Source organism: Mesocricetus auratus, unplaced genomic scaffold (assembly GCF_017639785.1).
Source record: "Mesocricetus auratus isolate SY011 unplaced genomic scaffold, BCM_Maur_2.0 Super-Scaffold_100008, whole genome shotgun sequence".
In the NCBI taxonomy this organism is placed as follows: Eukaryota; Metazoa; Chordata; class Mammalia; order Rodentia; family Cricetidae; genus Mesocricetus; species Mesocricetus auratus.
In genome coordinates, this window is record NW_024429192.1 from 82,961,863 (window position 1) to 82,982,857 (window position 20,995).

The 20,995-nt window shown below is 46.2% G+C and overlaps 1 protein-coding gene across 13 annotated transcripts in view; it reads left to right on the top strand.

Annotated features, from left to right (window-relative positions):
- Positions 1–20,995, top strand: part of LOC101834753 (transformation/transcription domain associated protein) — a 96,757-nt gene that overhangs the window by 27,558 nt on the left and 48,204 nt on the right. For 7 of the 13 annotated variants that reach the window (XM_040751317.1, XM_040751322.1, XM_040751321.1 and 4 more), the window contains exons 21-34: positions 1,887–2,087; positions 3,149–3,300; positions 6,882–7,081; positions 9,347–9,564; positions 9,670–9,867; positions 10,600–10,860; positions 11,269–11,430; positions 12,850–12,946; positions 14,521–14,642; positions 14,941–15,111; positions 16,165–16,233; positions 18,841–18,894; positions 19,023–19,043; positions 20,630–20,749. In XM_040751317.1, the coding sequence (XP_040607251.1) occupies positions 1,887–2,087; positions 3,149–3,300; positions 6,882–7,081; positions 9,347–9,564; positions 9,670–9,867; positions 10,600–10,860; positions 11,269–11,430; positions 12,850–12,946; positions 14,521–14,642; positions 14,941–15,111; positions 16,165–16,233; positions 18,841–18,894; positions 19,023–19,043; positions 20,630–20,749 (2,046 nt within the window). The remainder of the gene's footprint in view (positions 1–1,886; positions 2,088–3,148; positions 3,301–6,881; positions 7,082–9,346; positions 9,565–9,669; positions 9,868–10,599; positions 10,861–11,268; positions 11,431–12,849; positions 12,947–14,520; positions 14,643–14,940; positions 15,112–16,164; positions 16,234–18,840; positions 18,895–19,022; positions 19,044–20,629; positions 20,750–20,995) is intronic. The other 6 variants (XM_013120457.3, XM_013120461.3, XM_040751325.1 and 3 more) reach the window with 2 other exon arrangements.

Sequence of the window (20,995 nt, forward strand, 5' to 3'; positions counted from 1 at the left end):
CTGAGAAGCAGAAGACCCCTCCCTGAGGCAGAGAGAGGCCTTACAGGCCACCCTCATAGTGGTTTGACTTGCAAGAACATGAGAGAAACTGGATTTTACTTGGTGGCAGGAAATGTACCAAGATTTCATGTTAAGCTTGAATATTGCTGGTTTCTAGCATTGAATGTTGTGATGGAAGAAAATAGACTTAAAACAAGGATTTATGAACCATTGGTAATTCAGGTGAGGGCAGTGTGTAGTGCTTTGCAGCAGGCTCTACAGGTGTTTGCCATGTAGGGCACACCTGAGCTTTATCTACACTGCAATCCTGCTTCAGATGCTCTCCTATCATCAACAAAGATCCGGCTTCCATTCAGAGGGCTGAGCACAGCAAAGGTGTGGGCTTCTATTCGACCTTTGCTGTTTGTTTCTCATGTGCTAATGTCGTTATTATTGTTTTCGGTTTTTTGTTTGTTTGTTTGTTTGTTTTCGAGAAAGAGTTTCTCTGTGTAGTGTTGGCTGTCCTGGGAACTTGCTCTGTAGACCAGGTTGGCCTTAAACTCACAAGAGATCCACCTGCCTCTGCCTCCGAAGTGCTGGGATTAAAGGCATGTGCCAACACACCTAGCTCATGTTAACATTATTTTGTTGGTTATGTTAAAATCCTAAGTTGGGGTTCTAAAGATGGCCTGGATATGGAGGGATGGCTACTCTGGGGATGTAACAAGGTCTAACTTAAGCATTTTGGCCCAGACTAAACGAACCACCTCCCTGTCCTTCAGGAAGACTTACTGAGAAAGGAGGGGTTGCAGGAGAGATTTGGTCAAGTTTATGTATATTCAAGGACATTGCTTGGCCCTTGTGACTGTTATTGGTTTTTCTTTTTCCTGGCTCTCAGGGACCCCTACTATAAGCATTCAGGCATTATGGGGGTCTACCGCTGTCACCTGGCAGAATGTACTCAGGCAGTACCCTGGTCAGCCCATGGAGTCTGCATGCAGGAGCAAAGGACCCCTTTAAAAGACAGACCCCACACACTTAATCGTCTTTTTTTTTTGCCCACTCATCTCTTTCTGCTCTCCTCTCTTTCCTCTCTTTCCTGATGTTCCCCTAGGGCAGACCAGACTTTTCCTATCTCCCTCTTCTGTCCTCTCTCTCTCTCTCTGTCTCTTTATCTCTTTTCTCTTCCCTTCCCCCTTCCATCTCTGTTCCAGATTGGCCAACACCTACCCTTCCCGTCCCTCTGCTCCCTTTCCCAATAAACTCCACGTGGGTCTGTTGAGTTTTGTGGTTCATGTTTCATCGCCCACAGCAGCTGCAGCAAACACCACCACCTACCATACCCTTACCCTCCTCTAATGGAATTGTTAATTTGTCATGTTTCTAAGTAGAAGAAAAAAATCTAGGACAAGTGCCTCATCCCACTTGCCTAAGAAGTGTAGCTTTTCACTCTGACCCTTGAACCTTTTATTTTAAAGATTCACTTTTATGTGTGTGAGTATTTGCTTATATGTATTTACATCACATTTGTGCAATGTCCGAGGCGGCTGGAAGAAGGATTAGGGTTATAGAGAGAAGTGAGCCAGCATGTCAGGTCTGGGAATTGAACCCAGGTCCTCTGGAAGAGCAGCCAGTGCTCTTAACCCCTGAGCCATCTCTCTAGCCCCAACCCTTTTGTTTTTTATCCTGTGCCATCTTTTGTATAAAAGAGCACCAAAATGTTTGTTTGGTAAAGACACAGATCTTCCCTGGGAGAAAACAATAAGACTGTATTAACATTGACTTTTCCCTAAGAAGGGAGACAGACAGGAGGAAGAGTCCTCACATCTAACAAATTGGAATTGTGGTTGTAAACTGAGAACTTGCTGCCTAACCAAGCTTTCAATGAGAGTTCGTTCATATTTCAGGCTTTGTGGCGCACACTGCGTAACCCTGCAGACAGCATCTCCCATGTGGCCTACCGTGTGCTTGGGAAGTTTGGTGGCAGCAACAGGAAGATGTTGAAGGAGTCCCAGAAGCTGCACTACATTGTGACAGAGGTTCAAGGCCCCAGCATTACTGTGGAGTTCTCAGATTGCAAAGCCTCTCTTCAGCTTCCCATGGAGAAGGTAAAGGCGGGAGCTAGCAAGGAGGTCTTGTTTGTTTGCTCTAAGACGACTGCTCTCGATATAAAAGACATGTGTGAGCCTACATTGAGGGAGGGACTCTCGGCATAGGAGTCACGTGGTGGTCTGCTTGGCGGAAGAGGCGGCTGCACAATATAATGCTTGTGGGCTAGTGGAATGCTGTCACACAAGAATTTAGGACTCTTGAGGATAGAGTCCTTCCCAGTGACCAGCTCACCTGAACTGGTCTGTTGGGGTCTTGCTGAGCCTCACTTTGAGAGCCATTGAGAACTCAAGTAGATCTATAATTGTCACTCATCTTTGGTATACCAGGGTCTAGTTTCCTCCCGTTTTTTAAAAAAAATTTTTATGCTAACCCTCCTGTTCTCCTTCCTGGCTCTTTGGAAATTAGTTAGTATAAAATTGTACCTCTGTGTTTCTCTGTCTCTGTCTCTTTCTCTGTGAGCGTGTAAGTCTGTATACAGATGTGTAGGTTTGAGGGGAGCTGGTGGATGGATGGCCTTCTCTTTCAAAGAGAAGTAAAAGCATAAGGAAGACATCTTCCAGGTTTCAACCTTAGGGCAGACAAGCATGTGTATTGCCAAAAGCTCCTGAGATGACAGCCTGCCACACCAGACCCTCCAGAACTCTTTGACTTCTTGTTGTCTCTCATTAAACCGTGAGATTAGGGGCTAGAGAGCTGACTGAGCAGTTATGAGCATTTACTACTCTCGCCAAGGCTGTGGGCTCAGTTCCCAGCATCCATGGTGCTGCCCATAACTCCAGCTCTAAGGAATGGGTCATCTTCTGTGGACACCTTCCCTCAAGGTATGCATAGACGCTCGACAGATGCACACGTAGGCCCATAATTAAAAATAAAATCTTAAAGCTGGAATTACTGTGCACTGTTACATTTTGTCTGGAGCCTTGCAGCTTTTTACTTTCTTCTCTGTCTTCATTTTCAGAACTCTTGCTTGTGGTTGCCTGTTAGACTGTTGCCCTGCTTGACTCTCCCCACAAGACAGTAACAGTGGATACTATCCATTGTGTGCTCTTTGTCCTAGGCCATTGAGACCGCCCTGGACTGCCTGAAAAGCGCCAACACAGAGCCCTACTACCGGAGGCAGGCTTGGGAGGTGATCAGGTGCTTCCTGGTGGCCATGATGAGCCTGGAGGACAACAAGCATGCGCTCTACCAGCTGCTGGCGCACCCCAAGTACGTGCTCGGGCCATTCTCTGGGACTGGTGCAGCTTGCTGTAGAAGTTGGGGACAGAAGTGACTTTCCAGGAGTCTGCTATAGGAGTGTGTTTCTTCAAATGGTCAAGGTAGCATGTAACTTGCCAAGTGATACGTCGTGTAGCCTCTAGAGCAGAGGGTCTCAATCTGTGGATCACCACCCCTTGAGGAGGTCAAACAACCTTTTCATAGGGGTTGCATAGCAGATGTCCTACATATCAGATATCTACATTATGATTCATAACAATAGCAAAGTTACAGATATGAAGTATCCATGAAAACAATTTTATGGCTGGGGTCACCATAGCATGAGGAACTGTGTTAAAGGGCACAGCACTGGGGAGGTTGAAAAAGAAGCACGGTCTTAGAGAAAGTGGAGCAAACATGGGCACCCAAGTAAGAATTGGTCTCAGATTCACTTCATTGTGTGCCCTGCTGCTGAAGAGTCTAGGGCTATGTCACCATGTTTGGCACAGCTTTTTAAGATTTTCTTCTTTTTGTGTTTAGAGACAGGATCTCTCCCAGCCCAGGCTGGCCTGAAACTCAGTGTGTAGCTGAGGATTTCTTGAACTTCTGGTCCTTCTGTCTCCAGCTCACAGGTGCTAGGTGACAGTTTCTTGTGCGTCAGGAAAGTGCTCTGCTGACAGAGTCATGCCTCTGCCTGTGACAGGTGACAGACCCAGTCACGTTCCCACTCCATCACTTCTTACAATTTGGCTTTTATTTTGGAGACAGGGTCTCTACCCTGATAGACCTGGAAGTCACTATGTAGGTGAGGCTCATCTCAAGCACACGGATATCCGATTGCTTCTACCTCCATAGTGCTGTCATTAAGGTGTGGTCCACCATTCCTGGACCGACGGGCGCATACATGCATTACCCTCCCCCCACACGGAAATTTTTAAAGATTGGTCCATATTTTTTTTTTATTTGTGTGTGCAGGTCACTGGCTGTCTCTGAAGGGAGGCCAGAGGACTTCAGCATCTGGGCTGGCAATCAGTGAGCCCAGTGATCCTCCTGTGTTGCCCCTATGCCCCATAGTGCTGCTGCTACAGGCATGTGTGGGTCCATACCTGGCCCCTTTTGGTTTTTTGAGACAGGTTTCTCTATGTAGCTTTGGAGCCTGGCCTTGAACTCAGAGAACTCTGCCTTCCTCTCACTCCCAAGTGCTGGGATTAAAGGCATGCTCCACCACCTCCTGGCCCTTACCTGGCTTTTTATGTGAGTTCTAGATACTGGATCTGAGGTCTTCATGGCTTGTACAACAAACAAACTTAGCCACGGAGCTACCCTTTTGGTCCCCCATATATATTTTTTGCCCCAGATTTTAAACTTTGTTCACTGTACTCTTAGGTGACATCTTACCCTGAGGTCTTTACTATCCTCTTTGAACACTGTACAGCTGTTGCCAGCCACTTGGCAGTTTCTCCTTTGATGAGCTTTACAGAAACCTCCCCCTCTCTCTGATTTCTTAGTGATCATCACAAAGGGCCTCCCAGACTTTGCATACACAGGCTCATCACAGCTGGATCAGCAAAGCACACAAAGATGGGCCTGGAGCTTAAGGCTCTGTGAGCTTTGCAGATTTCCCATGCCAGGCCATAGAGGATGAAGGCTGTCTTCAGCACCTCCGTGAACATTACCAACCATTGCACCTGCAGTAGCAGTGCCTTCCCAGATGCAACAGTGGGTGACTTGTTGAAGTGACTGCACCTGAAGCATGCATTTTTGTAGCTGCAGGAAAAAAAACCAACCTATATTTCTTCTCTTTTTTTTTGGTTTTTCAAGCAGGGTTTCTCTGTGTAGCTTTGGAGCCTGTCCTGGCACTTGCTCTGTAGCCCAGGCTGGCCTCGAATTCACAGAGATCTGCCAACGCCTGGCTGTATTTCTCCTTTTAAGAAGATTTATTTTGTGTGTTTGCTGGATGTGTTCCGTGGGAATACCTGGTGCTCAGAAGAGGCATCAGATTTTTCATAGAGTTTTTGGATGGTTGAAGGTGCTGAGTGAATGCTGGGACTTGAACTCAGTTCCTTTGCTGAGACAGTGGCACAGTGTTTTAAGAACTGATCTGAGCCGGGCGGTGGTGGCGCACGCCTTTAATCCCAGCACTCGGGAGGCAGAGGCAGGCGGATCTCTGTGAGTTCCAGGCTGGGCTGGACCGATAGCCTCCGAAACAATACAGAGAAACCCTGTCTCGTAAAAACCAAAAAAAAAAAAAAAAAAAAAAAAAAAAAAAAGAACTGATCTGGACCCCCCCAAATGTGAGTGTCAGCGAGAAGGCCTGGGCAACCTATGGGGCCCTGAGCTGTGGATCAGTGTCTATCCCTGGTATACAAACAGTCTTCGTGTGCCTATAGCACAAAGAGGGATGCTCTCTCAGCCTGGACTCTTAGGGGAGTGCCTGTACCCTACCCAGAGTAAAATGACAGACTCTAGATATCCCCTATGTGGAAGGATTTGGCAATAGGGTGGGAGGGTGGGGGGGAAGGGGAGTGTGGAAGGAGGGGAGGGAGAGGGAACTGGGATTGACATGTAAAACAAGCTATTTAAAATTAAAATAAAAAATGATAAAAAAAAAAAGAACACTTGCTGCTCTTTATGCAGACATGCGTTCAGACTCTGGGACCCATGTGGTGGCACAACAATCTTTTATGACTCCAGTTCTAGGTGACTCACTGCCTCTTCTAAAATACATGGACAGCAGACTGTAGTTGAATGTTTTTCTCGGTCCTGCTGGTCCCCCTGGACTGGTTTCTCTCCCGCTCGTGGGTTCCCACATTGGCTTATGAAATACTCAGAGGCTAATATTAAATATAATTGTTTGGCCAATGGCTCAGACTTATTCCTGGCTAGCTCTCTTATAAATTAATCCATTTTTAATAATATGTATATCACTATGAGGCCGTGGCTTACCCGGTAATGTTCCGGCATCTCCCTGACTCCACTTTCTCTCTCTCTCTCTCTCTCTCTCTCTCTCTCTCTCTCTCTCTCTCTCTCTCTCTCTCTCTCTCTCTCGCTCTCGCTCTCGCTCTCGCTCTCGCTCTCGCTCTCGCTCTCGCTCTCGCTCTCGCTCTCTCTCTCTCTCTCTCTCTGTTTGGATTTCCTGCCTGGCAGCATTCTGCCCTGTCATAGGCCAAAATGGCTTTATTCAACCAATAAAAGCAATGCATATTCACAGCATACAGAAGGACACCCCACATCAGCAGACGTGAACACGATGACATAGATGATTGGAGGTGAAGCACATGAAAGCAAAAATATCTTGAAAAAGAGTGGCCAGTGCTTTTGGCCACTCAGCCATCACGGCAGCCTTAATGGCAAAGTACTGTCTGCCACCATTTCACAATTTGCTTCCAAATCTGTGCTTTTGTTAAGGAGAATATAATTTGCTGTCTTTTGAAACACTGACTGGAAATGGTGAAAATTAAGTCCATATCTGGTACCAAATGCTGCTGAAATTGGAACAGAGGTGAAATCATTCAGGCTACTCGACGTGAGAGCTTGGGACCCCAGACTGCTCAGACACTGGGTGTGGTGACAGATGTAATTATGTCTTTCAGCTTTACAGAAAAAGCCATTCCTAATGTCATCATATCGCATCGCTACAAAGCCCAAGACACTCCAGCCCGGAAGACGTTTGAACAGGCTCTGACTGGGGCATTCATGTCTGCAGTCATCAAAGACCTGCGGCCCAGCGCCCTGCCCTTTGTGGCCAGCTTGATCCGCCACTACACCATGGTAGCGGTGGCCCAGCAGTGTGGTGAGTTTGGGGCTTGTGGGAGCCAAGCCTGTCAGGACAAGCTGTCATGTGAGGGAAGCAGAGGCTTTTTCTCTCATGGCCTTTGTTGATAAATTGGTGTCTTGGTGGGTGGGTAGCACCATGCACATTAACACCAAATTTTACCCAAGTTTCAGGCTCTTTGCATTTTATGGGAAGTATGTCTGGGTCTCCTGGATAGACTGTAGGTAGAACAAAAATGGATGGGCTAGTGAGATACGAGATAGCTCAGTGATGAAGATACTTGTTGCCAAGCCTGAGTTCAGTCCTCAGGGACCCAAATGATAGAAGGAGACAACTGACTCTCACAAGCTGTCTCTGACCTCTACACACAGGTTCCTGCATGAATGCCCTCACACACACACAAAAGAAATACCTGGAATTCACATTAAAACAGGATGGTTTCTGATGGTCCCCTCTAGTGTGTTGTCTAAGGTCAGCCTTCTGCCCGTCACTCACTCCCCTCAGCCAGCTCCTTATGTCCCCTTTGCAGTGCTTATGTCTGCCCCCTGGCTGTTACCCACACTGTTCTTGTTACCTAAATCCGCTGCTCTGGGGCGCTCTCAGTGCTCGCAGGGCTGCTTGTGTGTTCACATCTTGCAAACTGTGCTTTTATAAAACACAGTAGACATGTCTGTGGCCCTGCCAGATGCCACTAAGTTTCTGAAAGCATACCCTCAGATTTTTGTCTCTTTCAGAAATAGTAATAGCTATAGACCACACTTTAGTTTCTTGTGTCCCCTCAGAGCCTAGAGCCTTGTTGTCGCCAGTGATACCGATGCACTCTGGTCCCCCTGCATTCTCCAGGCTGGAACAGTTAGAACTGTATAACTAAACACCAGTTGTTTCATGGGGTTTCTCTGTGATAACATCATCTTTAAAGTTAATCCTGATAATTTCTGAGTGGTCTAGGACTGGGGACCCAAGAGACACTGCCCTCAAATTGTTCTGTGACCACGTGTGTTCTCAGGTATAGCTGTCACTTGCTTTTTTTGTTACCATCTGGAATGGCTGACTCAAGACCCGTTGTTGTAATTTAATTTAAGACAAGCAGTTCAAGAGAGAAGGATGCCATGAGACAAGGTTCAAGCAGAGGGATTTTTTTTTATTAGGGAAAGGGATCCTAAAAGGAGAAAGGGGAGGGGGGAGGCTGGCCTGGAGACAAGAGCAACAGAAGAGGGGAGAGAGGGAGAAAGAGGAAGATGGGAGGTAGGCAGGGCAGGGCCCTCTTAAAAGGGAACATAATGAATGTGCACAGGTGGTGCTCTTAGTGGCTGCAGCTGAGAGTGTATCCTGTCAGAACCCCAAGGACAGCCCAGTACAGATGCCTGAATATTAACACCCGCCATTCCCAGACTATGCCTAATCAATGGTATTTTAAAAGATACTTAATTGTTCTCATTTTAAACGAGCACACCTTTGAGTTTTTAAACATTTATTACTGCTTGTGTGTATTTGTGTATGAGTGCAAGCATTTAGTTCACAGTGAGCTCGTAGGGGCCAGAGGATAGCTCCCTGGGGTAGATTCTATCTTTCCATTGGGTTAAACTCACTAGGCTTTTGTGGCCAGTGCTTTTACCTGCACACATCTTGCTGCCCCACACCTGCTCTTTTCTTTTAAAGAACCTGGCACCTGCACTGGCCGAGTAGAACTTTGCGCTTCCCATGCTCCTGCTTCTATTTGTAGAGTTCTGGGAATACAGATGTGCATTGGCAAGTCTGGTTCATAAACATTAGGGCTCTGTGAGTGCTGTTGCAAGCATGCTGCTAAATTAGCCATATGTCCTGCCTCAGTTTTGAATTTTGACTTAAGTAATTGAATAATGGTACATTCAGAAAAACAGCCTTAATGTGAATTAGACTACTTGATTTTCAAACAATTGCAGTTTAATGGAGGTTGGTTTGAAGTACTAGTTCTGGGGCTGGTGAGATGGCTCAGTCAGAACAGATGCTTGCTGCTAAGCCTGAGGATCTGAGTTCAATCCTAGAATTCACAAGTAGAAGAAAGAACCAGCTCTTGCAGTTTGTCCTCTGACCTCTGCATGTGTGCCAAACCATGTGGTCCATGGCACATGCATGCCCACATTTAATCTACACATGAACAGAATAATAAAATATGATTAGAATATCAGTGCTGGCTTCAGTGAATCCTAACCCATAAAGGGAAATGAAGCTGATTTGTAATTGAAGTCACGTGTGTCCCCGTGAATGACCTCCGCTTTGTGTGCCTGCTCCCTCTCTTTCCAGGTCCTTTCTTGCTACCTTGCTACCAGGTGGGCAGCCAGCCCAGCACGGCCATGTTCCACAGTGAAGAGAACGGATCCAAAGGAATGGATCCCTTGGTCCTTATTGATGCAATAGCTATCTGTATGGCTTATGAAGAAAAGGAGCTGTGCAAAATTGGGGAGGTGGCCTTAGCTGTGATATTCGATGTGGCAAGCATCATTCTGGGCTCAAAGGAGAGGGTAAGGGCATATGGACAGTATCCTCTGAATTTGAAGATGCTTATTCTAGAGGCTGGTGGCTTTGGAGTGGCGGCACCACCTAACTCTTGGCTTGTTTCTCTGCAGGCATGCCAGCTGCCCCTCTTCTCCTACATTGTGGAGCGCTTGTGTGCCTGCTGCTATGAGCAGGCCTGGTATGCAAAGCTAGGGGGTGTGGTGTCCATTAAGTTTCTCATGGAGCGGCTTCCACTCACGTGGGTTCTCCAGAACCAGCAGACCTTCCTCAAAGCTCTGCTCTTTGTTATGATGGACCTAACTGGAGAGGTAGGTTGTGGGTGGCCCAGAGGCTCAGAAATAGCACCACTTACAAAGAGCTCATCTGCCTGCAGAGCTCTTGGTCTCAGACACTCTTCTCAGCTCTAAGGGACTTCGATACATTATAGCATCTCTACTACAGGGACAGCTCCTAACTCACACGATATCATTATCTCCAGGTACCTTCCCTGTTACCTGGTTCACAGCAGATCTGCAGGGAATGCTGCTTTCTGGGTACCGTAAAGGTCCCCGCAGGCGTGACATTGTTTTTATTGTTTCCTTAGTCTTTGATTACATACTTTATTGGATGGGAACCTGCTGAGTGTAGAGGGCAGAGGACAGCTTGTGGGAGTTCGCTACCATGTGGGGATTAAGCTGGGATGGTCAGGATGAGCAGCAAGCTCCTTTACCTTCTGGTCCTTACAGCCAGCCCCAGGCATGTCATCCATTACTCATGAACCCATGTGCAGATCTGACTCATCCTTGTAGAATTTGGTGGGCTTGCCAGGATCTCTGGTTAATGCCAGGGTCATGGCTAGATGACCTTTTTGAATGGCCAACAGGAAGGACCTACAAGGAGGTAATTTTGACCCTAATGTGCCAAATGGATGCTGTATAGTGGTCTTTCTCCTTGAAGCTGGCACAGTAGCCAGGAGCTCTATCCTCCCTAGTGTATGTAGACTCAGAAGTCTGGGGGGTGGCATCACCCTGCATTCCTTCTAAGGCCTCTCCCATCTCCAGGTTTCCAATGGGGCAGTAGCCATGGCGAAGACCACCCTGGAGCAGCTCCTGATGAGGTGCGCAACGCCTCTAAAAGATGAGGAGAGAGCCGAAGAGATTGTGGTGGCTCAGGAGAAATCTTTCCACCATGTGACCCACGATTTGGTTCGTGAAGTCACCTCTCCAAACTCGACTGTGAGAAAGCAAGCCATGCATTCACTGCAGGTCCTGGCTCAGGTCACCGGGAAAAGTGTGACAGTGATTATGGAGCCGCATAAAGAGGTAAGATTGTGACACGGACACCAGGGCTCAGTGTACTTCACATCTCAGCCACAAGTGCCACTCGCACATGATTCTGTGTAAATGGGCCCTTGCATGTGTTCTCTGGAACCTTTGATGTGCAGAGAGCTGTGTGTGTCCACAGCTGTTAGGAAGGATAGAAAGAAGGCTGGTGTCCTGGGACTTGTGTTGTTTTTGTGAGGTCACTCTAGAGTGTGAGGAGCTAAGAGTATCTGATATGGTCTATACTGGAATTCTAACATGATATGTCCTCCCCATGATGGAAGTGTAGACCTCTGTAATGACTTCCTGTCACGATTTTCACATTGGCGACTATAGAATATGAAGATGAGAGGTCTTTGCTTTTTGAGGGACATCTGACGAGTGGTATCCCTCCTTGGTTTTCTCCAGGTCCTTCAGGACATGGTCCCACCGAAGAAGCACCTGTTGCGTCACCAGCCTGCGAATGCACAGATCGGTCTGATGGAAGGCAACACGTTCTGTACCACACTGCAGCCTCGGCTCTTCACGATGGATCTCAATGTGGTGGAGCACAAGGTGTTCTACACAGAGGTATGGTGTATGAGGGTGTGATGCTGATGACTGACAGCTGGCCTGTGCTTGAGGTCTGGCCTATGCTTGAGGTCGGGCAGCTTTCAGAAAAGACATGGGCAGCTACAGAGATACCTGTCTGTAGCCTGGCACAGCACCTGGAGCAGGTATGTTGCTCCTGAGATCCAAGGAAGTGTGGTACCCAGAGATATCAGCCCAGAGTTGCCTTGCTCTGGATTAGCATATACAGGTTATATTCCAACTTGATTTTAAATATATTTTACTACTTACTTATATATACTTAAATATATTTACTACCACATGACAGCTCACAACTGTCTGAAACTCCACCTTTAGAGGATACAATTGTATTCTAGCCTCCTTGGGCACCAGACACACTTGTGATGCACATACTTACATTCAGACAAACACTCACACATAAAAAAGTAAAATAAATCTTTAAAGGAAATGGTAAAACTTAAAAGTTAGTTTTCCAAGGAATGAGTAGGGAGAAGGGGGAAATATTAATAGAAAAAGTATATGATGTTTTAGATCCTAGACACATAGGTGCCTGTGTGTCACTGAGTGTGGATTTCCAGTGGCTATTAGTGTCCCCCTGTATCCTTTCCTGACTGTTGTAGTAATAAAAATAACATTGGCAAAGAAAAACTTAAGAGAGAAATTTTTGTTTGTTTTGGTTTGGTTTGGTTTTGGTTTGGTTCTTTGTTTTTTTGAGGCATGGTTTCTCTGTGTAACAGTCCTGGTTGTCCTGGAACTAGCTCTTGTAGACCAGGCTGGTCTCCAACTCACAGAGATCCGCCTGCCTCTGCCTCCGGAGTGCTGGCATTAAAGGCGTGCGCCACCACTGCCCAGCCTGGAAAAGGGTTTTTAACTCACAGTCCCGGTTAGTCTATCACTTCAAGGAGGTGTGGACAGGAACTTAGAACAGTCATGTCACATCCGCAGACAGCAGAAAGAAATGCACACACCGAGGGATTGGTGCAGCCTTATTCTGGCTAAGGCTTCTTAACGTTAATTAACATAATCAGGCGGTCACACACAGGTCTGCTCCATGAGAGTCTTCCTGATTTGATAATTAAAAGTAATTGTCACAAGGACTGTGACACTGTGTGGCCTGTGGCCTGTCTGTCTAACCATCCCTGGGGCAAGAAGGAAGCACACTGACTATTACAGGATTGACGAAAAACTGACAGTGTCACAGTAAGTCAGGTGTGATCTAGGGTGGCTTTAACTGAGTTTGACTTTAGGGTAAGGAAGCAGAGCTCAGCTGATTATTGAAGTTCTTTAGGCCTTGAGTTGAGTTTCTGGATTAATTTTGTAGCAATGTTTCTGATAAATTGATGTTGTGTGTAACCTGTAATCTTTCTGTTCCCCCAGGAGAAGTGGGATAAACTAAAAGCTGCTTTTTTTCTCTGCCAGCTGCTGAATTTGTGTGAGGCCGAGGATTCGGCTCTGACCAAACTGCCCTGTTACAAAAGCCTTCCGTCACTAGTGCCTTTACGGATCGCAGCATTAAGTAAGTGCATGCCAGTGAGAATCAAGCTGTATTGTGTAGAATGGTCATATATATACAGGATGTGGCAGGCTTCAGCATAGTGAAAGCTGTAGAGCATAGAATGGTCATGCAAAGGATGTGGCAGGCTTCAATGTAAGTTAATCTAAAATGTGATCAGAAATTGTGTTGGTTGGCAAGTTGTACCACCATTGTTAGGATTTAAGTAGTTTTGTCTTTAATAAATTGGCTTTTGTTCTGCATTAAACCCTTATTCTGTGAATTTCTTGTATCAGATGTTCTCGTTTAAGAGAACTGTCATATTTACACATAGTTCCATTTCCATCAACCTCAGAGACTGATTCTTCCCCCCCCCCCCCCACTACCCTTGTAAGACAGGGTTTTTTTCTGTAGCCCTGGCTGTACTGGAACTCACTCTGTAGAGCAGGCTGGCCTGGAACTCACAGAGATCCACCTGCCTTTGCCTCTCAAGTGCTGGGCTTAAAAGTGTTCACTACTGCTGTCTGCCCCCCCACCTTTTTAATATTTTTATTAGTGTGCATATGTGTGTGCAGATGCCTGTGAAGCTAGAATTCCCTAGAGCTGGAATTTCAGGAGCTTGTGACCTGCCTACACGGGTTCTGGGAACTGGGTCCTTTCTGAGAGCAGTGTGCACATTAGCAACTGAACTCTCCCTCCCGCCCCCCCCCTTAGAGGATTTTTCATTACTGAAATAATCTTTAAATACTGTTATCTCTCAGCTTTCACCACAAATTAGCTTTCATTTGCCCAGGGAAAAATGATAGATCAGAACTAATTAATCTTTGTCCTAGTTAAGTTCTTGTTGCTGTCGGAAAGAATATGGCCAAGGGGCTTGAGAGATGGCTCGGTGATAAGAGCACTGACTGCTCTTCCAGAGGACCCAGGTTCACTTCCCAGCACCCACATGGCAGCTCACAACTCCAAGATCTGACACCCTCACACAGACATACTTGCAGGCAAAACACCAATGCACATAAAGAAAAAGTAAATAATTATTTTTAAAAAATGGCCAAAAGCAACTTGGGGAAGAAAGAATTTATTTCATCTTACAGTTTATAGTCCATCATGAAGGGAAACTGGAGACAGAACTGAAGCAGAAACCATGGAGGAATGCTGCTTATTGCCTTGCTTCCCATGGCTTACTCAGCCTACTTTCTGATACACACCAAGGCCCCCTGCCCATGGGTGGCATCATCCACCATGGGCTGAGCCCTCTCACCTTAATCATTAACCAAAAAAGTACCCCTATGTGCCACTTTGTTGGAAGATTGCATATTCTTTTGTCTTTGTTTACTTTTCGAAACAGGGTTTCTCTGTGTAGCCTTGGCTTTCCTGGAACTTGCTCTGTAGACCAGGCTACAGAGATGGCCTAGGTCAGCCTCTAAGTGCCAGCATTAAAGGCCTGCACTACCAAACCCAGCTCTTTCATTTTTCTCATACTAGCTAACAAAAGGGAGGGCTAGTGGTTTGTGATTGGTAGGATCTTTTAGAGGAGAAAGTTACTGAGTTGTTTCTTGGGTGAGTATTAAAAGCTGTACTCATTTTTCTCTCCAAAGATGCCCTCGCTGCCTGTAATTACCTACCTCAGTCCAGAGAGAAAATCATCGCCGCACTCTTCAAAGCCCTCAACTCCACCAACAGTGAGCTGCAGGAGGCTGGAGAAGCCTGCATGAGGAAGGTGAGTGTGTGAACTACAGCTGGAGTCCTTGGGCCTGTCTGGTCAGCATGCACGGAGCTACAACTGGAGTCCTTGGGCCTGTCTGGCCAGCATGCACGGAGCTGCAGCATCTCTGCCCACGTCATACTGAGTCTTGAAACACAGGAGGGCGAACTCCAATCTGTTAATAATACTTCCTGGGAAACCTGAAGTGAATGCTTCCTTTTCCCCAGGGCAAACTGATATTCCCTGTTAAGTTGATTCATTTTATTACTTTGTCTGTCACCCCTTTCTCTGGGTAACTTTACTTTTTGACTAGTTTTTGGAAGGTGCCACCATAGAAGTAGATCAGATTCATACACACATGCGGCCTTTGCTGATGATGCTGGGAGATTATCGGAGCTTGACACTGAATGTCGTGAATCGTCTGACCTCTGTTACTCGGCTCTTCCCCAATTCCTTCAATGATAAGTTTTGCGATCAGATGATGGTAAGCTAAATGGGTTTAAACTTATTCCATAATAAATAAAGACTTTGAGAAAGAAACAACATTCACACTGTTTAGAATGCAGAAGGTGGCTGGGTATGGTGGCATACTCCTTTGTTTAATACCATTCTTGGGAGACAATTGGGTGGATTGTTCTGTGAGCTTGAGGCCAACCTGGTCGGTGCAGTGAATTCCAGGCCAGCCAGGGCTATACAGTGAGACCCTGTCTCAAAACAATAGCATCAACAAAACAAGACAAAAATTCCAAAAGGTGTAAAAATGCTCAGTTTCTTTCCTATCCCTGTTACTCCCTGCTGAAGGCAGCTTGTGTGTCCTGGGTGTTTTGTACTTGTCATAGGACATGTGACAGTTTTTTCAATCATCTACATGCTTTGCCTACCTTTATTTTTTATTGTTGCTCAGAGGTTTCTGTGTGGTGTTACTGAGCTTCATAAGGCCTCATTAACAGACACCAAATGGAGAACTTTCTCCAGCTTCTGGTCAAAAGGAATCCCAGTTTATCTTACCAGCCCCCACCCCCCAGCTCCCCAGGTTCCCTTCAGCAACAGTAGCTGCCAGAGCCCTTGGCGTTCACCTCTTAGAGCACACCCAACATCCAGTCTCTTCTTAGACATCCCAGTCTCGACAAGAGCCCCTCATCCCCGCCCTCACTGGCTACTTCTCATGAGTACACATTGCCTTGTTCATAGCATACACCTTGAAGCTCCTGGTCCAGAAGGAGTCTCTCTTGACCTCTCTGCTTCCGCCCCAATGTGGCACAGAATCCAGAGGACAGGGTGCTAACTAGAAGGGAAGGAGAGTACTGGCTGGACCTGTGGTGCCTGGGTCAGGTACCCCTTGCTGAAACTCAACCTTTTGTCACAGTATAAGATCCCACATGGGTCACATCTCTTGCCAGATGATTAGACTGTTTCTGTAATGGGAGCACTATGAAGTACAAGGGAAATCAAATGACTGCATATTTCTGCCGAAGGTCAGTATTTCTCATGAAGTTGTGTCTAAGGATGTCTTTCTCTCTCTCTCTCTCTTCAACAGCAACATCTGCGCAAGTGGATGGAAGTGGTGGTCATCACCCACAAAGGGGGCCAGAGGAGTGACGGAAACGTGAGTGACTAGCTCGTTTCTGGGAGGGTGTCCACGCTGCACAGCTGGTGTTGGCAGTTACCTGTGATGCACGCCAGACATAGTGGTCACAGTCGATGTGCAGTGTGCTTTACTTATTGCTCCTAATGGCTGAAATCTCCATGTTCCCTTGCAGTCTCCATTGCTCACTTGAATGTGACCTTTCTGTTGACAAGCATTCCAGAAGAAAGCAATGCGTTTCCACTTTACTAGTCTTTTTAAGCAGTGTATCTTCTTTGTTGTTTGTTACATGGTGGTCCTTCTGTTCCTTCCAGTTTTCATTTCCATTGCTTTCCTTCGCTCAGTAGTTGGTAATCACTTCCTTGTGTCTAACTAATTGCAGATAAAAACCAAGAGATTCATTGGGACTCAATAAAGCGTTCCATAAATACCAGCATGGGTGTTTTCTAGGAACAGCCTCCTCGCACCTCAGTTATTAATTGAAAATTAAATAACTAGGACACAGCAAATTTACATTGTTTCTAGGGGAAACTAATATTTAACTAAGTCTTCTTAAGTATCTGATGTCTGTCCTAAAAGCCTCATGTCTCTCAAAAACGCCGGCTTCTTGCTGTCTTAACTCTAAAATTGTATGCGCTAATTTTTATATTATTTTCTCTAAGTTTGATACTGACGGGACGTTTTATAGTAGTGTCCCCAGTTCTGGAACTCCACTCGGCATGGCTCTTGTCCCCTTGTGCTTCCTTGTTGGATGCATTGCCTCATTCCAACTTGGATTTTTTTTTTTTTTTGCTCTACTGTGTCATTTGTTTTGAACATCCTGTACTCAAAGTGTTTTGTTTCTGTGTCCTGTTTCTGCTGCTTCTAAGGTGCCAGCTAAGCAGATGTCAACCAGGATTTTAAACCTTTCCTGTAAGGCCACTGGAAGATTTCTTACTTGTATGTTAAAAATCAGATAGGGTCGTGTAGGAGAGCAGAGCAGAGAGAGCTGACGGAGCAGGAGTCCTGGGAGTGAATGCCGCCAGCCCTCTGCTTGTTCTCCCATCTCATATCTTAGATGCCCACCTAGATCTTAAAAAAATAAACTGGATCTTTAAAACATGTAGTTAGTTCTAGGGTAAACATTTAAATTAACGCTCCAAAACTTAGGGCCCATGAGATAGTTTGGCTGTAGTCGCGAAGCCTGACAACCTGAATTCTGACCCTGGACCCATACCCTGAAAGTTGTCTCTTGACCTCCACAATGTCCCCTGGTGTGTGTCTACATCCAATAAATGAATATACTAAGAAAAATGTCTTAAGAACAAGAAAAGCCAGAAATCTAATGTAAATGACTTCTATTGAGTTAAAACAATACTGTGAACTTCTGTAGAATGTTATTTGGAGGTCTGAATTGAGAAGGGTGGGGCACAGACAAGTCCCCATGCATGGGACAGTATCCTTGTGCAGTGAATGCCCTATGTGAACAGCAAGGCAGAGCAGGCTCTACACTGATGGCCGTTTCCTAAACTCAGGCCACAGCATTGGATTTCACAACAGAGCCGGTGACCATGGCTCTATCATTTCCACGCAGGACCAGGCCACTGTTCAGCTCTTGAGCACTTAGTTGAGATGTCGTATTTGAATATGTGCATAGCTAATTGGAAGATAAACACAAGCTCCATAATTTGATTTTTCTGATAATTAAGCTTTGGACAGGTTCCATGTCTGGGTGGCTTTCTCTGACACTGAGCCTATACAGGACCATGTGTGACACCCGTGCACGTGTGTACAGTGCTGGTTTTATAGAGACTACTTGACCACATAACCCACCTCTAGAGACGTTCTAGTTTTTTTTTTTTTTTTTTTCTGTTGCTGTGAGAAAACTCTGGCCAAACACAGGTTAGGGAGGGGAAGATTTATTTTAGTTTATAGCTTACAGACCATCACTAAGGGAAGTCAGGGCATGGACTTGAAGCAGAAACTGTGGAGGACCAATACTTGCTGGCTTGTTCCCACACTGATACTTAGCTAGCTCTCAGGTCTCATGGTGCCACCCACAGTGGGCTGTGCCCTCCTGTACCAGTTCCCCACAGATGTGCCCACAGGCCAGACCGATGTGGGCAGCCCCTCAGTGGAGACTCTACTCTAGGCTGTCTCAAGTTGACAAGTGGTTACACTAACAGCAAGTGTTCTTCATGGGCTGGGGACTTGGACATGCCAGGTGGATGAGGCTGCCCTGCCAGGTTCTCTCCTGCCGAGCTGGGAAAGAATTTTGTCCTTATTTTTAAAACTGTTTCAGCACCTGACGTAAAATCTTGAATTATTCACTCTGAGAAAGAAATCTTTTTAAAACATGTTTGCATACAACCAAGTCTTACCGTTTCTTCCTTGCACAAGAATCCTGAATCTATGGTTTTAACTTTTGACTTAGGAAAGAACCGCAGTCTATGAGACCCTGTACGAGGGCTGTTGACATGTGAGGGTGGAAGGCGTGTTCTGCTTCAGAGTGTCTAACTACTGTGTGTTCTGATTATCGTGCCTGTACTGTCTTGTTAACCCCAATAACCCTGCCTGTGTTTGAGTTTGTGGGAAGTGTCTCTGTCAATGACATCAATAGAAAAAGATGATTTTCCTCCCCATCCTCAGGAGAGCATTTCAGAGTGCGGGAGGTGTTCCTTGTCTCCATTCTGTCAGTTTGAGGTGAGAGCAACCTTATCTAAGTCAGTTATGACTTGCAATGTGAAGAACACTTGATTTTTCCTTTTTCTTTTTTCTCCTTACCGTTTGGTTGCCCGTTTTTTCATGCTGTGACTTTTGTTTTGGTTCAGCCTGCCATGGAAGGGGTAGAGGTGAGAACTGCAGTGCGGCTGCAGGAGGGGGTTGTTGTCCATTTGGTTTTGCTGTGACTTCGTTAGCTGTGTTGTGATCCTGTAGTGGACAGAGTGCCTTGTGCCCTTGAGTGCGGTGACCTGTACTGTCTTGTCTGTGGCGGAGCTGTCGTAGTATTGCTGTGAACTGTCCGGATGCCAAGCATGTTCTTCTCTATTAGGACGTTTAAGCCAGATCCTAAGCTCTTGTGTTTCTGTGTGTCAGAATTTCAGTCTCTCAGACCGCCCTGTCTGTCATAGCGTTCCTGACTAGCACAAGCCTCCAGCAGCCTCCCGAGAAGAAAGTCCTCACAGGGCATCCAGGCCTGCTACAAAATGGGAATGGTTGCACCCTGGTCAAACAGACAACTCACCAGTTCCTCACACTGGATAGAAGCTATTTGCCCGACACACACACACACACACACACACACACACACACACACACACACCCTGCTCTCATGCATGCCCACCCACACACTCTGATCCAGTTACAGCACTGTGCCTTTGGACAGCTAAACCGAGCTTCCTCTCCTCTGTAAAATGGGGATGATAGCACCTCTGACAGACTTACAGAAAGTAAAGGAGAATTTTTCATTATTTCTGCTAAAAAACAAAACAAAAATCAAACAAACTATGGCATAAATTACCATTTTTTAAACCTAGCTCCTGGAGAGAATTAGCTCTCTTTAAAGACCTAAAAGTAAGGTGGGATGAGGTGATACTGAGCAGTAATTTACAGCTGGGTTCCTGCTTTGTCAGCGCCATCTCATCCTGGCCTCAGGCTCCTTCCGGCCAGTGCCTGTCTCCCCCTTTTCTCCCTAAGAGCTGCAGACACAACTCCCACATGGTACATGGTGGTGCCTCTGGGCTCTTCCCTGCCCAGTGGCCAGGGAAAAATGTCCCTTCACAGCAGAAGGATGCCTGACCTGAGATTGGGGTGTCAGGGTGACCGTTGGAGCAGCCCAGCACCGAGTGGTCCGCACATGTACAGTACAAAGCTCAGCAGTCCCCACACACACAAACAGGACCCAGCACAGCCATTTGTTAGCTCTGTCTCCAGCCTGGCTGACAGATGCTCAGCCCCAATTGCAGTCATTACTCACTCTGGTGTTTAGGTTCTGGATAAACTTTTTGTTTTTTTGAGCTTCCTTGGCTAGGTTTTGAGGGCAGAAAGATTTCTGTTCTCTCAGAACTTGGAGTCTTAGAAGTTCACATGAGGCAGTCTCACACCCACGTGTGACTGATGGCCTCTGCCTCCATGAGAAGGGCTAGCTAGGTGACACAGGTGTCAGTGGCCTGAAAACAAAAGGCACAGTAACACATCAGGCACACTGAGCCCTATCCCCCAGAGACGGATGAGCTGAAGGTCGAGGGAGGGCAGTGAGTTTTCTCAGGACAAGCAGAGCTGTGATGTAAGTCTGGTAAGTCGTGGCTTTTCCATGTTAACTATGCTTCGTTGGCCAGCCTTGTGAATGTAGCTAGACAGTAGTAGGGTCTGTAGTGATCGCTCTCCCTCATTCACAGAACCAATGGACCTGTTTATGGTTTCTGACTTTCTTTATTAGGAGATGAAGATTTGCTCGGCGATTATAAACCTTTTCCATCTGATCCCAGCTGCGCCTCAAACGCTGGTCAAACCTTTGCTGGAGGTCGTGATGAAGACGGAGCGGGCCATGCTGATTGAGGTATGGTCAGACTCAGGGCTAATTCTCATTAGCTGACATCTATTGCTTGGAGTATTTTTATTCTGTTATTTATTTTTAAATGTATTCACTTGACAATTTTATACCATGTATAATATATTCTGATCATATGTACCCTTCCCCACCCACTCCAATTTCATGTTTTTTTGTTGTGTTGTCTTTCTGTTGGGTTGTGTTTTGGGACCCACTGACTTTGTCCAGACCACCTTCATAATCTTGGTAACATGA